The sequence below is a fragment of the Cetorhinus maximus genome, chromosome 31 (genome assembly GCF_964194155.1).
Source record: "Cetorhinus maximus chromosome 31, sCetMax3.hap1.1, whole genome shotgun sequence".
Classification (NCBI taxonomy): domain Eukaryota; kingdom Metazoa; phylum Chordata; class Chondrichthyes; order Lamniformes; family Cetorhinidae; genus Cetorhinus; species Cetorhinus maximus.
In genome coordinates, this window is record NC_135909.1 from 16052731 (window position 1) to 16073377 (window position 20647).

A 20647-nucleotide genomic window follows, 5' to 3' on the forward strand; every position below is an offset into this window, starting at 1 on the left:
CTGCGGTCCTTCTGGGAGAGATAGGCCGTTTAATATCTCCCAGAGCATTCTGGGAAGCGTTATCGGCCATTTCATTATAAACTCTAACGCGGGAGGAAGCTTTTGTGTTAATAGTTTCTGTGCAAGCTCTTTTAAAGAAAATCAGCCCCACTCCCATTCTCCTTTACAATAGCCTTAAAACATTGTCCCTCCTGTGTTTACTCTTGAAAGTTTATTTTTAATCGGCATGCACCACCATTTTCGGCAGAGCATTCAAGACCACAACAACTCGCTGCCTGACAAAGAAATGACAAGGGATGATCCATTCAATGTGGAAGATGTTGGGGAGGAGGGTGAGGACAAAGGAAGCCTAAAAGCGTTCTGGGAGAGAGCAAATTGGTGAGAGCAGAGCTCGCGAAATGGAACAGAAATGCTTGAGGGCCCTGTCAATCACAGATAGGAGAGATAACCAGTTGAGAAAAAAGGAAGGTAAATTAGCAGTGTTGGTATGGAATATTGCCTGTCCTTACCAAAACACTCATTCCAGCTGAAACAGTGATTTATGTGTACTTTCTTCAATTTGGCACCCCGTATTCACTGTTCACAATGGTGGTCTGATCGATGTTAGACAGTTTCAGTGATTGCTTTGATGAACATCTGCTCGGTCAGCAAATACGACACTGAGTTTACGATCTCCTGTGATTTTAATTTTACATCTTGTTCTTACACTGACGTTTCTGTCCTTGGTATCCTGCAGTGTTCTAATGAATCTCAGTGTAAACTTGAGGAACCGTGTCTCATCTTTAAATTGAGCACGTTAAAACCTTCCAGTCTCAACATTGAGTCCAACAAGTTGAGAATGTAAACTCAATCCCCATTATGTATCTTTTCCATTGGATATTCACATTTTTATCTTGTTTATGCTTTTGGATGGCAGCTGTTCATCATCCCATCATTCACACCTCCTTTAGACACATCTTTGGTTTTGTTACTTGAACATGTACCTTAACCTTGCACCATCAACTCTTTTGTCTTTTAACCTCTCCTGCCATCCACCCAGATTTGGAAACCACAAGAGAAAAAAATTATATTAGATTTATTAATAACTAACGAGAGAGAGTTAATATTCTGAAAGTAAATGAGCATCTGGCAACGAGTGACCACAATATGTTAGAGGCAGGGAATGGTCACAGAAATGTAACAATTTTCACCTTAAGTAAGGTCGGTAAGGGCAGAATGAGCAGGAAGCTGAACAGATTAAAATGTGAACAGCTACTAAACGGCTAAAGGAAACAATCAGAGGCACTCAAAGGTGATTTCAGTATAATAGGTGTCTGACGCAAGGCCCAAGGAAGGAAACTTCATGGTGAATTTGGAACTGAATTCCACGTTTTAAACCAGTAATTAAGCAGGAACTGTGATATCTGCCCTAATATTGATTAACTGCCTTTGACATGATGCTGTCTTCACTATGATGATTCTCTCGTCCTCGATGGTACATGTCGCAGTGAAGGAAGCTGTTGTCCAAATTAAAATGTTGAATTACTGCAGGGTGTCATTTAGATCGGACATACTGCACCTAATAAATATCAACTTCACGATATTTTTCCATCTTAGAAATTTCTTATTCAGGTAATGATGGAGTGATAGTGAACGAGAGAAGAATATTCAGACTGTGCCAGCTCGTTGCGAGAAATGGGCTGGTCTCGGCTGGTGTGTGTTTGCAGCAATTGCAGCTCGTGTCCTCGTGTAAATAAAAACAATTTGGGATATTTGTTGCAAACTGAAATGTTTACAGGAAGCGAGATTCCAATGTTAAGACCTGCAAACTGTAAAGAAAAATTAGATAAATTTGTGGGAGTATAAATAGCAGAGGATGGTTTCGATCCATCGACCTCTGGGTTATGGGCCCAGCACGCTTCCGCTGCGCCACTCTGCTACACATCGTCAGTTGTGGATGAATGTTACTTTGTGTATTAGGGAGATAAATAGTCACTTGCTTTGTGCTTTTGAGCGATGTGTTGGGAGGATCACCTTGGCTGCACAATTCCACTTTGCAACACCAGAAAAAGACAAAAAAAACACAGAAAAAAAGGCAGCAAGAGGCTGCCAGGATACACAAGATGACAGAGAACGATGCCGAGCAAATTAGCAAGACACTGAGGTGGAGAAACTGATCATTTGTCCAAACCATTCCGTTTGTCAGAGATGTCCCCGGTTTGTAATAATGAGTCCTGCTGTGTAACTGTGCACCCTGTTGTGTATCTGTGCACCCTGTTGTGTAACGGTGATCTCTGTTGTGGACCTGTGCCCTTTTTTTGTAACTGTGCATTCTGTTTTGTGTATGCGCACCCTGTTGTATAACTGTGCTCTCTGTTGAATAACTTTGCTCTTTGTTGGCGAGACTGTGTTCTCTGTTGTGCAACTGTGCTCTCTGCTGTGTTACTGTGCCCTCTGCTGTGTAAGTCTGCCCTCTGTTGTGCAACTGTGCTCTCTTGTGTAACTGTGCTCTCTGTTCTGTAACTCCGACCTCAATTGTGAAACTGTGCCCACTGTTGTTTATCTGTGCTCTCTGTTGTGTAATTGTGATATCTGTTGTGTAACTGTGCTGTCTGCTGTGTTACTGTGCCCTCTGTTGTTTAACTGTGCCCTCTGTTGTGGAGCTGTGCTCTCTGTTATGTAACTCCGCCCTCTACTGTGTAACTGTGTCCTCTGTTTTTTAACTGTGTTCTCCGTTGTGTGACTGTGCCCCTGTTGCGTAAAGTGTGCTCCCTGTTGTGTAACTGTGCACTCTGCTGTTGAGAGATCTTCACTGTTGTGTAACGTGCCTCCCTGTCGTGCAGACGTGTTGCCAGCTGTGTAAACATGTTCTCTGTTGTCTCAAGATGCTCCTATACTGTAAATATGTTCTCTGTTGCTCAGTGAAGATGTTTTCTGTTGGGAAAATATTTTCTTCCTGGGTCCTCGATGTTCCCTGTTATATTAACGTGTTCCATGTTGTGTTCAGATGTTCCCTCTTCTTGTGTTAAAATCTGGTTAAGCCACAACTGGAAAAAAGTCATCAATTCTTGACTGTATCTGTTACCTTCTAGGAGTGAATGTGATTGTGCGATACATCCTGAGAACTCTGTTAGTAGACGTGAGCAAGATTTGTTCTGTATATGTCCATCACAGATAGTGTTTGTGAGTGTAGGATTCATTCTGCATCTCTGTCTCTGGAACAGTTTGTGAGAGTAGGATTTCTTCTTATGGGTCAATGCCTGGTACTATATGTGAGGGTGAGATTAATTCTGTTTCAGGCAGTGTTACTGAATGTCAATGTTGGAATCATTCTGTGTCTATCGGACCCCATTACTGCCAGGGGAAGTGGGGTTAATTCTGTATCTGAATGTCTCCATTATTCTTATTATTATTCAGACCTTCGGGATAGAGGATGATTTGCTTCCACTCTCTCTCTCTCTCTTCCACTCTGAACAGAGTCAGTGTCTGATTCCACGACTGTCCTGCAGCACCCGGCTACTGCAGACCAAGGATTTGGATTATTTTACAACAATTTCCTGCCATCCATAAACAATCCACTGCTCCATGAATGGGACTGAGTGACAGAGCAGGGAGTTCTGCACAGGTCAAATTACTACTTCCCACTCTCAGGATCTACTTATATTTTTATTTGTTCACGGGATGTAGGAGTCGCTGACAAGGCCAGAATCTGTTGCCTATCCCGAATTGCCCTTCAGACCAGACCCTGCTTGTGTCGCTGCTTTTAATTTTCTGTTTTTTTGCAATGACTATTAATTGAAACAAATGCGTTGGTCTATTTTGTATTTGCTACCTCCTCTCTCTTTGGATTATTATAAATACCTTTTTCTTCCGACAGGCAAATATTTGAAAGCAGCAGAATCAAAGTAGTGATTCGGTGACAAAAGGAGAAGTGCAGCCAGCTCCTTCTCACACAGTAAGTACAGTATCACTCACAGAGAGCAGAGACATCAGTTCCACAAGCACCAACAGCACAGTAAGATAAGAGCAAAATAGTGCAGATGCTGGAAATCTGAAAGAAAAATAGAAAATGCTGAAAAAACTCAGCAGGTCTAACCGCATCTATGGAGAGAAAGACAGAGTTAACGTTTAAGAGTCATACAGACATGAAACGTAAACTCTGTCTTTCTCTCCACAGATGCTGTTAGACCTCCTGAGTTTTTCCAGCATTTTCTGTTTTTGTTTGCACTAAGTTAGTCCGGCAGTGAGCCCAAGTCTCAGGAATGTCTATTCGTTCAAACGGAGGAGGAGAGTGCGTGAGCCAGATGGGTTTTTATCAATGTGACTTTCAAGATTTTTTAAAATTATATGTCACCGGCAGCGGTGGTGGGATTTGATCCCGCGCCTCCATAACATTATCTTAAGGGGGTCCTGATGTGTCTTGACACGGCAAATGTGGACAGGATGTTTCCTCTTGGAGGAGAATCTAGAACTCACGGTCACAGTTTAAAAATAACGGGTCGTCCATTTAAGACAGAGATGAGGAGACTTTTTATTCTTGCTGAGGTTCTTGAGTCTTTGGAACTCTCTTCCTCAAAAGAGGGTGGAAGCGGAGTCTCTGAATACTTTTAAAGCAGGGGTAGACTCTTGAAAGCAAATGGGTGAGAGGTTACCGAGGGGAGGCAGGAACGTGGAGTTGAGGTTACAATCAGATCAACCATGACCTTACTGAATGGTGGAGCAAATTCGAGGGGCCGAGTGGCCTATTCCTGCTCTTTATTCCTTCTGTTCTTATGTTCATTAACCTGGAACTCTAGATTCCTGCTACGACGCCATCTCCACTAATAAAACTGTCACCGAAACCAAACAGCCACTGTTTAAAACGTGCCTGTCTTCACACCTTGTGCCTACAATAGCTGCTCTTTGTCTGACTCCCCACATCCTGACTGTCCGGCTCTGTTCCCACTCTTCACTGTCCAATATCAACAAACCAGGGGAGTGTGAACTCAACCAGGAATATTCACTGTTGCTTTGCGGAGAGAAAGCAGCAGTGATTTTCAATAACAGCTTCTTGCCATTCTGTCTCCCTCCTCCCAGGAGGCTGCTGTTTGTTCCATTCCCCCAGGACCGGAGTCATTCCATTGGTGGCTCATCCTGTCCCAGATAAAGCTTGGGGAGAGCCGCGTGCATGCGCTCTTCTGCTCCCACCCATTGAGCTCTGGTGGGTCGGAATGACGCATGCGCAGAATTCTATAACATTCCATGAAACCATTTTGCAGTGAAACGTTTTCCAATTCACTTTTATCCGAGATCAGCAAATGATCTGGAGCTCATGGGAAAGGGGACGGTGAAAACTGGGACTCGCCCCATTAAGAGACACAACCTGGGATTTTTCTGTTCAGCTTGTTTGATGTTCAGGGACCTGTCTTCACAAAGCAATCCTACAGAAACACTGGAGGAACCCGGGAGTCGGGGTGTTTGCTGGGACCGGGCAGGAGTTAATATCAGACAGGAACTCTCCAGATTAATTCAATCTGAGTGAAACACTCACTCACTGAGAGTGAAACCTAACAGCCCTGAGCTGCAGGGTGTACAACAGGGAACTGAGGTTTAAACATGGGCCACTGTTTCTCACTCACTGAGACTGTCAAAGAGACATACAGTCATAGAGTCATGGAGACATTGCTGCTCAGAAGGAAGCCATTCGGCCCATCCAGTCCATACTGCCTGCCTGTAGAATAATCCAGTCAGTCCCATTCTCCTGCTCTATGCCTGCAACTTTTTTTCCCACAGGCGCCCACCCAATTTCCATTTGAAATCATTCAGCATCTCTGTTTCCACGATGCCCATCGGGATCAAGATCCAGGTGATAACCCAGAAAGTAACAATGTTCTTCCAGACTTCCCCCCTGCACATCTTGTCTTAAATTTTAAATCCGTGTCTCCTAATCCTTCTACTCTCAGCTAATGGGAACTGCCTTCCTTTGTCTACCTGATCTAAACAATCTTGTACACCTCTCTCAGACCTCCCCTCAATCTCGGCTGCTTCAAGGAGAGCAGCTCTGGATTCCGCAAACAAACTTTGCAGCTATAACCCCTCATGCCTGGAGCTATTCTAGTAAATCTCCTTTGCACCGTCTCAACGACTCTCACATTCTTCCAAAAGTGTGGTGACCAGAAATGGACACAATATTCTAGTTGCTGCCTAACCAGAGCTTTATAGATGTTAAACATAACGTTCCTGCTTGTATGGTCAGTACCTCTGTTGATGAAACCAATGACCCCATCTGCTTTCCAAACTACTCCCTCAAAATCTCGTGTCACCTACAAAGATCTGAAGGTCCCTCTGACCTTTGCACAATTTTTAGAACTGGACCTTATAGTTTATACTGCCTCTCTTCTGTTAAAATACAGCATTTTTCCTGAGTATGGGATTAATAATATGTCTCTGTTACAATATCATTGCAATCTGAGACTGCAGCTTCTGCCTCTCCACGAGAATCTTTCTGGGTAAAACCAGAGCTTACAAGGATTTCTGCAACTGATGCATTGTCTGTGTCTCACCGCCCTCACTCACTCTGTCTCTATCAATCCCTCCACCCCCTCTCTTTTGAACTCCACATGAAGGCGGGATAGTGTTGTTTAGTGGCTGAGAGCACACAATCTGTGTCTTCAAATGATCAAAAAATAAATCTGCTTCTGAACAAGATCATAATTTAAACCAGTTACGGGTTAACCCAGGCACAGCTGTGATTGGCTGCAGCCTCCTGAATCTGGGGAACAGACACTGTGAGCAGCTCCGGTCTCAGAAGGTTGAACAGTTACTGAGCTGGGAAACTACAACTAATCCCCGTGAATCCACAGCACAGGCCGAGAGGAGAGGAAAGCCTGTCCTGGGAGCTGTAAATCTGAGCCACAGTTTGTCCTGTCAATGTGCAGATGTGAACATTGTATCTGCGAGAGTGTGTTAAAGGGGCGGGCGGGTTAGAATAATGTCTCTGTGTTTGTGTGTTCGGCCTCAGCGACAGATTTCCGAGTCATTCTTGTGTAAAATCACAAGATTTCCCTTTAATTGGATCGCGATGCTCCCCTGCTCAGCCCTGAAGAGAGAATTTAAGGCAAAGTTTTCGTTAATTTCAAGATTTCAGTGGAAACACAGAGAAGAAGTCAGCGCTCGGCTGAGAGGGCGCGATCAAAGCAGCAAAGAAACGGGTTTAAATCGAAATTGCTGCCTTTAATTCGGATGGAACTTTCTCGACAACAAAGATTCGGATTTTGTTAACAGAAGGAAGCGAGTGTGGGAATCTGAAATGTCCAATTTGAAGTGGAATTGGGGAGTTTATGAGGAGAGAGAAACACAGAGAGGCTGGAGGAGCCGGGAGCTGACAGCAGGTTGTCTCTGCCCCGTCCGCTCTCTGTCTTTAAGTTGCTCTGAGCCGCCACCACTGGTTTCATTTCTGATCCAGTTCTGACTGTCAGAGAGATTTTACACACAGTCTCGGATATGACTGATACTGCAGCCGCCGAAACGGCTCCTCCAGCCGCTGCCGCTCAAGTCAAACCTCCCAAGAAGAAGAAGGCGGCTTCCCGATCGAAGGCAGCCGGTCCCAAGTTAGGCGAACAGATCCTCAAGATTGTGGCGGGTTGCAGCGATCGCAAGGGGATGTCCCTGGCCGCGATAAAGAAAGCTTTGTCTGGCAGCGGTGTCGATGTGGGGAAGCTCGGCTCCCAGATCAGGCTCAGTATCAGGAGGAAGGTGGAGAGCGGCTCCCTGGTGCAGGTAAAGGGACAGGGCGCCTCCGGCTCCTTCAAAATCCCTAAGAAGGAATCCCAGGGGAAAGTGGGAAAGAAGGAGAAGAAACCAACAGCCAAGAAATCTTTAGTCAAGAAACCAGCGGCCAAGAAGGTGAAAACAAAAAAACCAGCAGCTAAGAAATCTCCAGCCAAGAAAGTAACAGCCAAGAAATCCCCAGCGAAGAAAGCAACAGTCAAGAAAACAAGCAGCAAGAAGGCGGCAACTCCAAAAAAGGCGGTGAAGAAAGCAGCGCTGAAGAAAAAATCTCCCGTCAAGAAGGTGACGGGCGGAAAGGTTTTAAAAAAAGTGGATAAATCGTCGAAGGCCAAGCCCAAAGTGAAAGCAGCAAAGGCTAAGAAAGCAGCGCCAGGAAAGAAATGAAACCAGCCGAGCAAATTGTAAACCTCTGAACACAAAGGCTCTTCTCAGAGCCGCCCACGTCTCTCAGGAAAGAGCTGATCCCCGAATCAAATGTCCCTGTCCCGGCGCTGGGAGCAGGTTTCACACTGAAGTGATTTATATTCAACTGAAAATTCCCGGTATCTCACTGACATGCACTATACCCAGCCCCTCCCCCAATCTGCAATAAAACAGCGGGGTCCGTGCACCATTGTAACTGGGGATTTGTTCAGCTGCTCTGTCAGTTTCTGCACGTTCCCTTTTCACAGATTCAAGGTGAGAGTGTGTAAGACAGTTACCCGGGCGGAGTAACCCCGCGTTACAACTCAAAGCCCAACACATGAGTTTGTCTAATTCAGCTTGAGTGAGGTGTCGGTAAACTGCTCAACCCTCCTGGAGGGGAGGTGTGTGGGGATAGAACAGAAGCTGGGAGTGAAGTGGAAACAGGCGGATTTGACGGGGTATAGTGTATGTACTTGGGCTGGAATATTACAGAATTTTATTTGTAAAGGTCTGCAATTAAAAGCTGCGGGTTTCTAGAACCGTTGAACATGAAGCTCCAATCGATAAGTTTTGTGCCGAGCGCTGTGTTAACTTCCATTGTCGACAATTAAATAAAATGTCGTTTCGACAGGCAGGGGGTGGAGCTGGATTATCATAGACATTCCTCTGTTCTGTCTGTCATTTAGTCTCCTCCCCGTCCCGCCTCTCACTCTATGCTCCTTTCTCAGTCAGGTCGGGGCGGGCTCTATAAAGGAGGAACCGAAACAGCTCATCTCTCATATTCAGCAGCGATCTGAGTGAAGAATCATCATGTCTGGCAGAGGGAAAGGAGGCAAAGGACTGGGGAAAGGCGGAGCAAAGCGGCACCGCAAAGTGCTTCGTGATAATATCCAGGGCATCACCAAACCAGCAATCCGCCGCCTGGCTCGCCGTGGCGGTGTCAAGCGGATCTCGGGTTTGATCTATGAGGAGACTCGCGGGGTGCTGAAGGTTTTCCTGGAGAATGTGATCAGGGATGCGGTCACCTACACTGAACACGCCAAGCGCAAGACGGTCACTGCCATGGATGTGGTGTACGCTCTGAAACGCCAGGGCCGCACTCTCTATGGATTCGGCGGCTGAACAACTCGACTCTCTCTACCAAACACAACAACAAAGGCTCTTTTAAGAGCCACCCACCGCCTCACAGAGAGAGCAGAAACCTGGGAACGGGAGCTGGGATGCGCTTTGATCTGGAATGTTAGTGCCTGATTTGTTCTGGACGGGAATGTACTGAGAATCTTTTTAATGGTTTATTTACCCGGATGGCCCATTCTGCACTGACACTGAAAGGCCTCTCCACTGCCTCATATTTTCGATAGGTTTTGTTTTAAATGAATAATTAGTCAGGTAGTAATGACAGGATCTGGCGGTTCCTCTGACACCAGCCGTTCAATCCGTCAGTGGATTTGAGGTTACAATCATATCAGGATCAGGCGAGGCAGGCTTGATGGGCTGAGTGGCCTCCTCCTGCTCCTAATCCAAATATTCGCACGTATGTTCGTGTAGACTTAGACTGGGAATAACGGAAATTCGAGCCGCTCTTTATCGGCATGAACAGCCCAGAATGAGGGCAATGGGAAGGGGTCTGATGCCCCCAGCACCGTTTCTATTTTATTTCCCATTCCATTCCTCGAAGTGAGCGGCGATTTCGAGGGTTAGTTGTGCTGTAGGGAGCAATGGACAGTCCTTCAATTTTTGCCTCGGAAATTCAGCACTGACTTTACACAGTTCAAACAACAGACTGGTGTTTCTGTCTAAAAATGAGCAGATTCACCAGGATGATACCTGGTTTAAAAATTGCCGGGACAGATCACATGAACTGGAATTTCATTGGGGTTAGGAAATAGCGAATGAGAGTGAAAAATTGTATTTTTAATTTACAAAAAAGGGAAGAACGAAGCATATTCTCGAGACGGGAATCGGCTGCAAACAATTGGCGGAATTTTTGAAATGGCCAATTAAAAACAACTCGACCATTGGGGACCTGAGTTGCCAGGGATTAATTCATTGGTTAGATTTTGGATAAAACTGCCTGGGCGTATGGCTGCAGCCAATTACTGTTCGGGGCGGTTCCTCACAGAGTTTAAAAAGGCGGATTGTAGAGCGGACTGCATTAATAGTTCTTGTATCTCAGCCTGTGGTGAATCTGTTCAGGAAATGGCCAGGACCAAGCAGACAGCGCGCAAATCGACCGGAGGGAAAGCTCCCCGCAAACAGCTGGCTACCAAAGCGGCCCGGAAGAGCGCTCCAGCCACGGGCGGAGTGAAGAAGCCTCATCGCTACAGGCCCGGCACTGTGGCTCTGAGGGAGATCCGCCGCTACCAGAAATCCACCGAGCTGCTCATCCGCAAACTGCCCTTCCAGCGGCTGGTGCGAGAGATCGCTCAGGATTTCAAGACAGACCTGCGCTTCCAGAGCTCGGCCGTCATGGCCCTGCAGGAGGCCAGCGAGGCTTACCTGGTGGGGCTCTTTGAGGACACCAACCTGTGCGCCATCCACGCCAAGCGAGTCACCATCATGCCCAAAGACATCCAGCTGGCCCGCCGCATCCGCGGGGAACGCGCCTAAAACCCGGCTTCAGCACCAAGTCCAACAAAGGCTCTTTTAAGAGCCACTAAATCGACAAATGAAAGAGCTGCGATCTCCTGTTAAACACTCCAGCACTTAAACAACTCGAAGATAAAATTTATTCTCCCTTGCACCGGTTTATTTGTCTTGTCGACATAGAGGTTGTAGAATTGAGAGAATACAGATGATGCAGTTATCAATTGCAGCTCAGGTTATGTCTGCGAATATTTTAGGCCACGGATTTTTTTCCAACGAATTGCGGCACAGGGTGAGGTACGGTTTGTAAGTCAATACTCATTGTTATTATAAGGTTACACTATGAACATGAAGCGATTGTCCGAGAGTAACCCTCCAGTGCGCAGATATTTTTGATGGTTGTTTTTAGTCAGTTATACGGCAAAAAAACAGGCCGCTCGTGTCCGTGCCGGACTGACTATCCTTGATTAATCCTTGCCTCTCCAAGTGGAAATTAATTGTGTCCCTCAGAATCTTTTTCATAAGTTTCCCTACCACTGATGTTAAGACTGACTGGCCTATAGTTCTTTGGTTTATCCCTAGCCCCCTTTTTGAATAATGGAAACCATTAGCTGTCCTCCAGTCCTTTCACCTCTCCTGTGGTCAAAGATTTGAAAATTAATAACAGGGTCCCTGCAATCTCCTCCCTTGCCTTCCACAGCAGCCTGGGAAAATCTCATCTGCCCGTATAGGAAGGATGTTGTTGCACTAGAGAGGTCATAGCGTTATACAGCACAGAAACAGGCCCATCGTAACCGTGCCGATCATCAAGCACCTATCTATTCTAATTCTATTCTCCAGCACTTAGCCCGTAGTACTTTTAGTTATGTCGTTTCGAGGGCTCAACTAAATACTTCTCAAACGTTGTGCGAGTTCTTCCTTCGCCATTATTGGTCCAGAATCACTTACAAATTTGGTCCGGCCGCGGACAGACAATAGGTCACCCTTTCACAGACTCTGTGAGTGGCTCTGAAAAGAGCCTTTGGCTTATTAGATTAAAGAATGGCCGCTTCACTTGGTCTTCGAGCCCGCAGCGGCGCTGGTTTTCTTGGGCAGAAGCACGGCCTGGATGTTAGGTAGCACCCCGCCCTGAGCGATGGTCACCCCTCCCAGCAGCTTGTTGAGCTCCTCGTCGTTGCGGACGGCCAGCTGCAGGTGTCTGGGGATGATGCGGGTCTTCTTGTTGTCCCGGGCCGCGTTACCAGCCAGCTCGAGGATTTCAGCCGTCAGATACTCGAGCACAGCAGCCAGATAGACCGGGGCTCCGGCACCCACACGCTCAGCATAGTTGCCCTTTCTCAGGAGCCTGTGAACACGGCCCACCGGGAACTGCAGTCCAGCCCGGGAGGAGCGAGACTTGGCCTTGGAGCGAACTTTACCGCCGGTCTTTCCTCTTCCAGACATTTCCACAACCTCACAAACAATTCGGCAAAAAATTGAACAATTTCTCCAGCGTTTACTGTTCTTGTAAACTGAAAACTCGTCTCATTGGTCTCTGTTCAATCCACTTATTTGCCTATATTCTTCACCAATCAGATAAATGGAAGCAGAAAAGGGCGGGATTTGCAAATAACCGTCAGAACCAGAAAAATGTCCATTTTAAAAAGCCCGCCAATTTCACTGCGGGAAAGAAGCGGATTAAAGTAAATATCGTCTTTGGTCTGAGATTTCAAATCCCTTCTCTTTATTTGGTTTTATTCAGCTCGTGTCATCACCAATCGCAGGCGCGGGTTTTATCATTTTGTTTAAATGTGGTTCATTCTCCTGTCGCTTTCTAACTGTCCCGGGAGGGAATCAATCCCGGCTCACCGCTTTCCCAGGAGTGAAACATTCCGTTCAGACTTCACTCTGAACCGAACACCCTTCGCTGTAAAGAGGGAACTGATCGAGTCCTCAGACTGTTCTTATTCCGCTCTGTAATAATCCCACTCCGGCTGTTACCCTGCGGAAAATTAATAAAATGACTCAGTAACTGTTTCAGGAATTGGGGGAAGGGACAATTAAAGTTGAAAACAGCAGCTAATGAGGTCACTTAAAGGCTGTGATAACAGAATAACCGCTTTCAGCACAAAGCGAAGGCCGATGAGCTAATTAAAGGGTTAGTGTCTGGGTTACAGGACAGGAGACACTAACAGCAGTGGAAGTTATTTTATATTATAATAATCCAGTAGGAAGATGTCGGGTGCAGCTCCTTAGTAGAGATTGTGAGTGGCTCTTAAAAGAGCCTTTGTGTTGTGAATGTGTTTTTCAGTCCGTTGTGGGGTTTTACTTGGAGCTGGTGTACTTGGTCACCGCCTTTGTCCCTTCCGACACGGCGTGCTTGGCCAGTTCCCCGGGCAGCAGCAGGCGCACGGCGGTCTGGATCTCCCGGGAGCTGATGGTGCTGCGCTTGTTGTAATGGGCCAGGCGGGAAGCCTCACCCGCGATGCGCTCGAAAATATCGCTCACGAACGAGTTCATGATGCTCATGGCCTTAGAGGAGATGCCGGTGTCGGGATGAACCTGCTTCATCACTTTGTAGATGTAGATGGAGTAACTCTCCTTCCTCGACTTTCGCCGCTTCTTGCCGCCCTTTCCTGACGGCTTATTCACCGCTTTCTTGGCGCCCTTCTTAGCAACTGGTTTCTTCTTCTCTTCAACCATCGTCAATCTCAATTTCAGACACAGAAATAAACCAAACCCCTTCCGTCCGCTCATTAAATAGACAGTCTGACAGATATATGCTAATGAGGAATGAGAAAACAACAATTCTTATTGGACATTTTTAAAAGAAAACAAGTTCTTAATTTGTGATTTATTTGATTGGATAGAGAAATCGACCAATCATATTTAGCTTTCTCCACCAATCATAGGCCTCCTTACTGCAATCAGGAAATACTTTTTACAAAGACCCTCTCCAGGCGGAATTTCTCAGTGTGTAAAGATACACCAGGAAATGTCGCCTGGCAGTCGGTGCGAGGGACTGTACGGTAATGTGGGGTTCCCTCAGGAATTGTGAGGCTTTGGTAAAGTCTGTGATTGTTGGATTTATTCACTCCCTGATTCTGTGTGTGAGTGGGGTTCCTTCACTGTTTGGAAGGCCGTGGTACAGTGTGCGAGGGCTGGATTTCTTCTGTGTCTGTGACTTGATGGGACCATGTCTCAGTGTTGGATTCACTTGATATCCTGAGGCTCATTGTGCATCTGTCCGTTATTGGTGCATGTAAGTGAAATTATTGGCTCCTTGGGACTATAAGACAGTGCGGAATTAAATCAGCATGTGTTTCTCTCGGCCACGAAAAGTATTGGATTTATTCTGTACATGTCAATCTCTGTAACTGTATGTGAATGAGATTCTTTATTTGTCAGTCCCTGTCATTGTAGGTCAGAGTTGTATTGATTCTATGTCTTTCAGCCTGTGGTACTATCTCTGAGTCTGAACTTCTCATTCACTGTCAATATCTGATACTGTGTGTGAATGTGAGATTAACTCTGTACCTGTCAACATCCTTTGCTGAATGGGAGTGTGAAATTCAGTCTGTATCGGTCAGTCTCTGGTACTGATTCAAAGTGTGTAATTCATTCTCAATAGGTCCATCTCTTGCAATTTTTGACAGAAGTAACCCCACTGTCACATTCGGCACCAAAGACTGACAATGTAGAATTTGCCTCAATGGATAGTATTGGTATGAGTGGGATCAATTCTCTCTCAATCAGTGGTACTTTATGGAAGCTTGCAAATCATTTTGTTTCTGATGGACTCTGGTACCCTGTGTAAGCGTTGAAGCCATTTTCTAACTCAGTGCCTGATGCTTTGCAGAAATGAAGGATTCATTTTGTCCCTATCAGTTTTTGGCTGTAAGATTTTTCTGTGTTTCTTGGTCTGTGGTACTGTGTGAATGTCAGATTCATTCTGTATCTCTACATCTCTGGGACCAGTGATTACTAACTCTCTAGATGTTTGCAGAATTGGGTCTACCTGAAAATTTCTCCACTTCAGCGTTAAGTTCACATTTTCATATCAGATTGACAATCTTTTTTTAAAATATTTAGCAATCTTTATACACATAAATGTTTAAAAAGTCAGACTTGTCAACTGCTCTTTAGACCTGTAATTATCTCACCTTGTGTTGTGAGTGAGGAGATTCCCCACTGGGTCGTGCAAAACAGGAATCTGGCTGGAAATTAATTTCAATGCCTGGAAATCAGGTAGAATACAAGTCTGAATTTCTGATTTACATCCTTAGTAGATCAGGCTTCTCGCTGGGAGAGTGAATTTGAAAAGTGGTGTTTAAAACCAAACAAACCAAGGTAGATCCTTCCTCATTTGCTGAGGCAAATCCAATGAAAGCAGCTATACTGCAGTAGGAGAATTTTGGGATAGGTACCAGACACAGCTCAGGGCAACTAAACCTGCTATCAGGGAGTGTAAAGGGTAATGGAGAAGGGGATGGCAGATACATGAATCCCAATATAGAGTTATCCATGTTGCAGTTGAAACCTCATCAGTAATCAGCACTGGCTTAGAATAGCTGGGCCTATTAACCTCGGGAAAGGATGGATGTCGAATGGATATGACCGCTGTCCATAAATGGAATCAATTGTGTGCATGTGAATAGATAAGTTGAGCTCACTGCACAAAGAAAAATAGAAAAAGAACAAAAGGAAAATTAAACAGGCCTGCGGGGAAGAATATGTGACCAGCTGAGCTGCTCTTGCAGAGAGCTGGCACAGATACGATGGGCTGAGTGGCCTCCCTCTGCTGTAACAATTGCGAGATTCTAATCTATGTAGCATGAGTGTAAGCCTGACTTATGTTTAATATAAAATGTGTTTCAACTGGAGTTAATAGCTGTGGGTATTAATCAGTTATTATGTCAGAGTTTTGGATTAAAATTCCATCTCTGTCAACACAACCCTGAATGTCTGTATATCACACAATCTGATACATCATCTAGCTTGTAGACACTCTGAGGTTTGGGGAGTGGTATGTAATGCATAGTTCAGTCTGTAGTATGGGTACAATATTGGGATTCATGCAAGATCATACAAGTGGGTACTGTTTGTCTGATCTCTTTGTCATTTAATGTGTATTTAAGGTTCTCCTTTTGTTTTGGTAACACAGGGCCTTGCAATCTGAGGGGGGTGTAATTTTGCTCAGCAATTTGCAAAGATCCCACACAGGAGTTTATTACACAAAATTAGAACATGTGATTGGGGATCAAACATTAGCATGGATCAAGGATTAGTAAATGGACAGAAAACAGTGTCGGAATAAACAGGAATTTTCGGATTGGCAGGCTCTAACTTACTTTTGATAAAACACAGCCATCAGTTACTTACAACATATATTGATGATTTAGTTGGGTACTGAATGGAACATATTCAAGTTTGTTGATGATACAAAATTGGTGGAAAATTAATCTGTGAGGACACAAAAAACCTGCTAAGGCATTTAGACAGGTTGTCTGAGTTGTCAAGAACATGGCAGATAGAATACAATATGGTAGTGTGGGTGGGCCCAGTTTTGAAGGGGGAAAAAAGAACATGTTTGAATGTGAGACTGGAACACGTTTGCACTCAGAGGGAGCTGGGTGTCCTTGTACATGAATTACAGAAAGTAAAACTGCAGGTACAGCAAGCAGATAGGAAGGGAAGTGTTATGTTCACATTTGTTCCAAAGGTTTGAATTACAGGAGTGAAAAATCTTCCATTTATCCAGGGCACAATTAAGGCTACACCTGGAGTACTGTGTGCAGTTTGGTCTCCTTACATAAGGAAGGGCATAGTTGCTTTAGAGGGAGGGCAATAATTGTTCACTAGCTTGGTTTCTGTGACAAGTGGATTTCTTATGAGGGGAGATTGAGGAGATTAGGTCTATATTCCCTGGATTTTAGAAGAATACAGGTTATCTAAATGAAACAAATAAAACTCTTAAGCGGCTTGTCAGGGTAGATGCTAAGAAAATGGTTCTCCTGGCTCCGGAATCTACAACATGTGGTCACCATCTCAGATCACAGCATTGGCCATTTTGGAATGATATGAGGAGAAATGTCTTCACTGAAAGTGTTGAGATTCTTTGGAATTCTCCACCCCAGAGAGATTTGGAAGCTCAGCCATTGAGTATGTTCCAGACAGAGGTCAATTGATTTTGGATACTAGGGATATAAGGAGAGTGCGGCAAAGTGGAGTTGAGGTAGAACATCTGTCTGAATGAATGATGGAGGAGGTCGAATGGCCAAATAGCCAAGTCCAGCTCCTATTTCTGAAGGTTTAATGCATCAGTCCATCTATTCTGCTCGATGTGAGATTCAGGTGTATTCTGCACCAGTCAGTCTCTGGTACTATATATAAAGCTGGGATCAATTGTATGTCTGTTGGCACCTGGCAAGCGATGTGAATGTGTGATTCAATCTTTATCTGTGATTCATGAACCTGAATGTGAGTATGTGATTCATTCTCAAATTTCCATTCTATTAGTATGACATTTGAATGTGAAATTTGCATGTCAGTCTTTGACACTGTACATGTGAGAGTTTCATTCCATATCTGTTGGACTTTGTGATGTGTGACTGTGGAATTGACTCCGTATTTACCACTTCGTGATACTGTGAGTGTTTTCTCCTTAAGTAACTGCCAGTCTTTGGTAATTGATGTCTGACTATGTAGCTGTGAAGCTTTGGCCTGTTTGTAAGGCATTCTTTCTGTATCTATCAGGCTCTGGTACAGATTGAGCTTTTGGGACTCAACCTGAATTGTTCAGTGGTACTGGAAATTCATTTTCTATCTCTTAGTCTCTGGTAGAGTGTCTGTGTGGGGATGTTTTTGTCTTTATTTCTGTGTATATGTGTAATTAATCCTGTATTACTCAGCCTCTGGTACTGAGTTTACGTGTAGGACTCTGGCTGTATTTGTCAGTCACTGGTAACACGTGTGGCTGTGGATGGAAGATTCTTTCTATAACTGTCAGGATATCATACATGGTTTGATTATGGGATTATTTTAATATAGTTCAATGGTCCTGAATGTAAATTTGGGAATCATTCTGAAACTCCCATTCTTTAATAATGTGTGTGCGTGAGTTGAAGAGTCATGACTCTGTTCTGTTGAAGGGTCATGAGGACTCGAAACGTCAACTCTTTTCTTCTCCGCCGATGCTGCCAGACCTGCTGAGTTTTTGCAGGTAATTCTGTTTTTGTTTTGGATTTCCAGCATCCGCAGTAGTTTTTTGTTTTTATGACTGTGTGAGTGTTTGTTACAGCGGACCACAGCCTCAAGAACAAATTTCACTCCCGATACTCCAACCCCCTACCACTCACACACACATACACAATATCCCAGTGAGTAAGTCGCACAAGTTACAAGAGTTCCGGGAGGAATCCCGCATTTCCGTGCAGTCCCTCTGTGGAGAAAGGCCCCTCGCACCGACAGCCAGACAACAATTCCCGGTGTATCTTCACAAACTGAGAAACTGGGACGAGAGAGAATCCTGATAGAATATATTTCCTGATTGTCGTAAAAGGGCTAATGATTGGTGGAGAAGTCGAAATTTGATTGGCCACTTTAAAAATGCAAACAGAGAAAAGTACAAAATAAGTGGCTGTTGTATTTTATTAAATGTCCAATCAGAATCATCGTTTCCCCATTCCTCATTAGCATTGGTCTGTCAGACTGTCTATTTAATCGGCGCTCGGAAGTGGTTCGTTTTATTCTGTGTCTGAAAGTAACGATGGTTGATGAGAAGAAACCAGCTCCCAAGAAGGGAGGCAAGAAAGCCTTAAAGAAACCGGTAGTGAAGGGCGGCAAGAAGCGGCGAAAGTCGCGGAAGGAGAGTTACGCCATCTACATCTACAAAGTGATGAAGCAGGTTCACCCCGACACCGGCATCTCCTCCAAGGCCATGAGCATCATGAACTCGTTCGTGAGCGATATTTTCGAGCGCATCGCGGGTGAGGCTTCCCGCCTGGCCCATTACAACAAGCGAAGCACCATCAGCTCCCGGGAAATCCAGACCGCCGTGCGCCTGCTGCTGCCCGGGGAACTGGCCAAGCACGCCGTGTCGGAAGGGACAAAGGCGGTGACCAAGTACACCAGCTCCAAGTAAAACCCCGCAATGGACTGAAAAACACATTCACAACACAACGGCTCTTTTAAGAGCCACCCACAATCTCTCTGAAAAAGCTATATGATTTCTTTAGTTATAAGTTATGATTTTACTATGGAGCATTTCGAATTTTGAAATTATTATTTTGATCACGTTTCAATCAGATTCTCGGTAACGTAGATTTAACTCGTTCAATTGTTGGGCTTCGTTAATGATGTCCCATAAATTAATGACTTGCCGCTCACGAAGCGATTGTTTTAAGACGCGTCATATTCGACCCCTGTCCCTGGTTTTGGAGAGAGAGCGAATATAACGCAAATGCCTCAGGTTCCAATTCGGTTCAAGTTTCGCCTCAATAATCGATCAGTTGATTTCCTATTAGCACCGGTTGTGCAGCAAACTTCAGTCTCGACGCTGGCAAATTTACTCCAAGCATGTTCAATTTTGGCTGTCCCAAATATCTACAATTTCCCGTCTATCAGCAGAACGATGTAAATGGCACTTTCAGCCGGCTGCTTAGAAGGTTTCATGACGGATCGAGATTATCTAGAATTGATGCCGGATTCTTAAAGCGTATCCGGAATTTAGGATAAAATGTGAAATAGTCCCATTAGGGACGGACATTTTTGAAACTTTGTCGTCAGACCGTGTTCACTATTAACTGGATTTTCTATATGAAATGTATTTCTTGTTTTATAAATATATCGATGTAGAATTAAAAAAATACATTCCGTAAATTTGCGCCATTATTTTCGACTTGTTTTCAGATACACATAAACCCAGACAGAAAATCAGAAATTGAAATATACAAATAACTGTAATCCAGGGAAAGAGAGAGAGAGATGAAGAGAATGTAACATTCGAATACTAAATACTGAATAACCATTTCCAATTAGGACTCGAAACGTCAACTGTGTTCCTCTCCGTAGATGAATTTTTCCAGGTATTTTTGTTTTTGTTTCAGATTTCCAGCATCGTCTGTATTTTGCTTTTATCCAATTAGTACTATGTTCGATCCGTTCTTTTTTGGCTTTTTTTTTTTACAAATTTGGCGGGCTTTTAAAATTTGAAAAAAAGATCGGTTGGAATCTCAAAATTTGGCGCCGTTTTTTTCCGCCCTCACTCCGTCAAGTCTCCGGATTGGTGAGTTCAGTAGATATCTGATTGGTGATATGAACAACATTATGAGACGCAGCACAAAGTGACCAATCAAGCAATGCCCGCAGCACCATTCCTCCCGAAGCTATAAGAGAAGCGAATGTGAGAGGATTTCCTCATTCTCTATTAAAGTGTTTGTGAGATTGTGAAATGTCTGGAAGAGGAAAGACCGGCGGTAAAGCTCGGTCCAAGGCCAGATCTCGCTCCTCCCGGGCTGGACTGCAGTTCCCGGTGGGCCGTGTTCACAGGCTCCTGAGAAAGGGCAACTATGCTGAGCGTGTGGGTGCCGGAGCCCCGGTCTATCTGGCTGCTGTGCTCGAGTATCTGACGGCTGAAATCCTCGAGCTGGCCGGTAACGCGGCCCGGGACAACAAGAAGACCCGCATCATCCCCAGACACCTGCAGCTGGCCGTCCGCAACGACGAGGAGCTCAACAAGCTGCTGGGAGGGGTGACCATCGCTCAGGGCGGGGTGCTGCCTAATATCCAGGCCGTGCTTCTGCCCAAGAAAACCAGCGCCTCTGCGGCCTCGAAGACCAAGTGAAGCGGCCATTCTTTTATCTGATAAGCCAAAGGCTCTTTTCAGAGCCACTCACAGAGTCTGTGAAAGGGTGACCTATTGTCTGTC

The 20647-nt window shown here is 44.9% G+C and overlaps 2 protein-coding genes and 1 non-coding gene across 3 annotated transcripts; 1 reads left to right on the forward strand and 2 right to left on the reverse strand.

Annotated features, from left to right (window-relative positions):
• Positions 1–1846: 1846 nt before the first annotated feature.
• On the reverse strand, positions 1847–1918 carry trnam-cau (transfer RNA methionine (anticodon CAU)). Its single transcript has one exon. It is a non-coding gene; the product is annotated as a tRNA-Met (tRNA).
• A 5543-nt stretch (positions 1919–7461) lies between these two features.
• Positions 7462–8133, forward strand: LOC144670273 (histone H1.5-like). The gene has a single exon (XM_078532760.1). It carries the CDS (start codon positions 7462–7464, stop codon positions 8131–8133), a length of 672 nt encoding a protein of 223 aa, XP_078388886.1.
• A 4837-nt stretch (positions 8134–12970) lies between these two features.
• On the reverse strand, positions 12971–13422 carry LOC144670274 (histone H2B type 1-M-like). Its single transcript, XM_078532761.1, has one exon. It carries the CDS (start codon positions 13420–13422, stop codon positions 13045–13047), a length of 378 nt encoding a protein of 125 aa, XP_078388887.1. The 3' UTR covers positions 12971–13044.
• Positions 13423–20647: the final 7225 nt, after the last annotated feature.

Excerpts from the sequence above, each read along its gene's own strand:
- LOC144670273 (XM_078532760.1), top strand. The coding sequence starts at position 7,462 with ATGACTGATACTGCAGCCGCCGAAACGGCTCCTCCAGCCGCTGCCGCT.
- LOC144670274 (XM_078532761.1), bottom strand. The coding sequence starts at position 13,422 with ATGGTTGAAGAGAAGAAGAAACCAGTTGCTAAGAAGGGCGCCAAGAAA.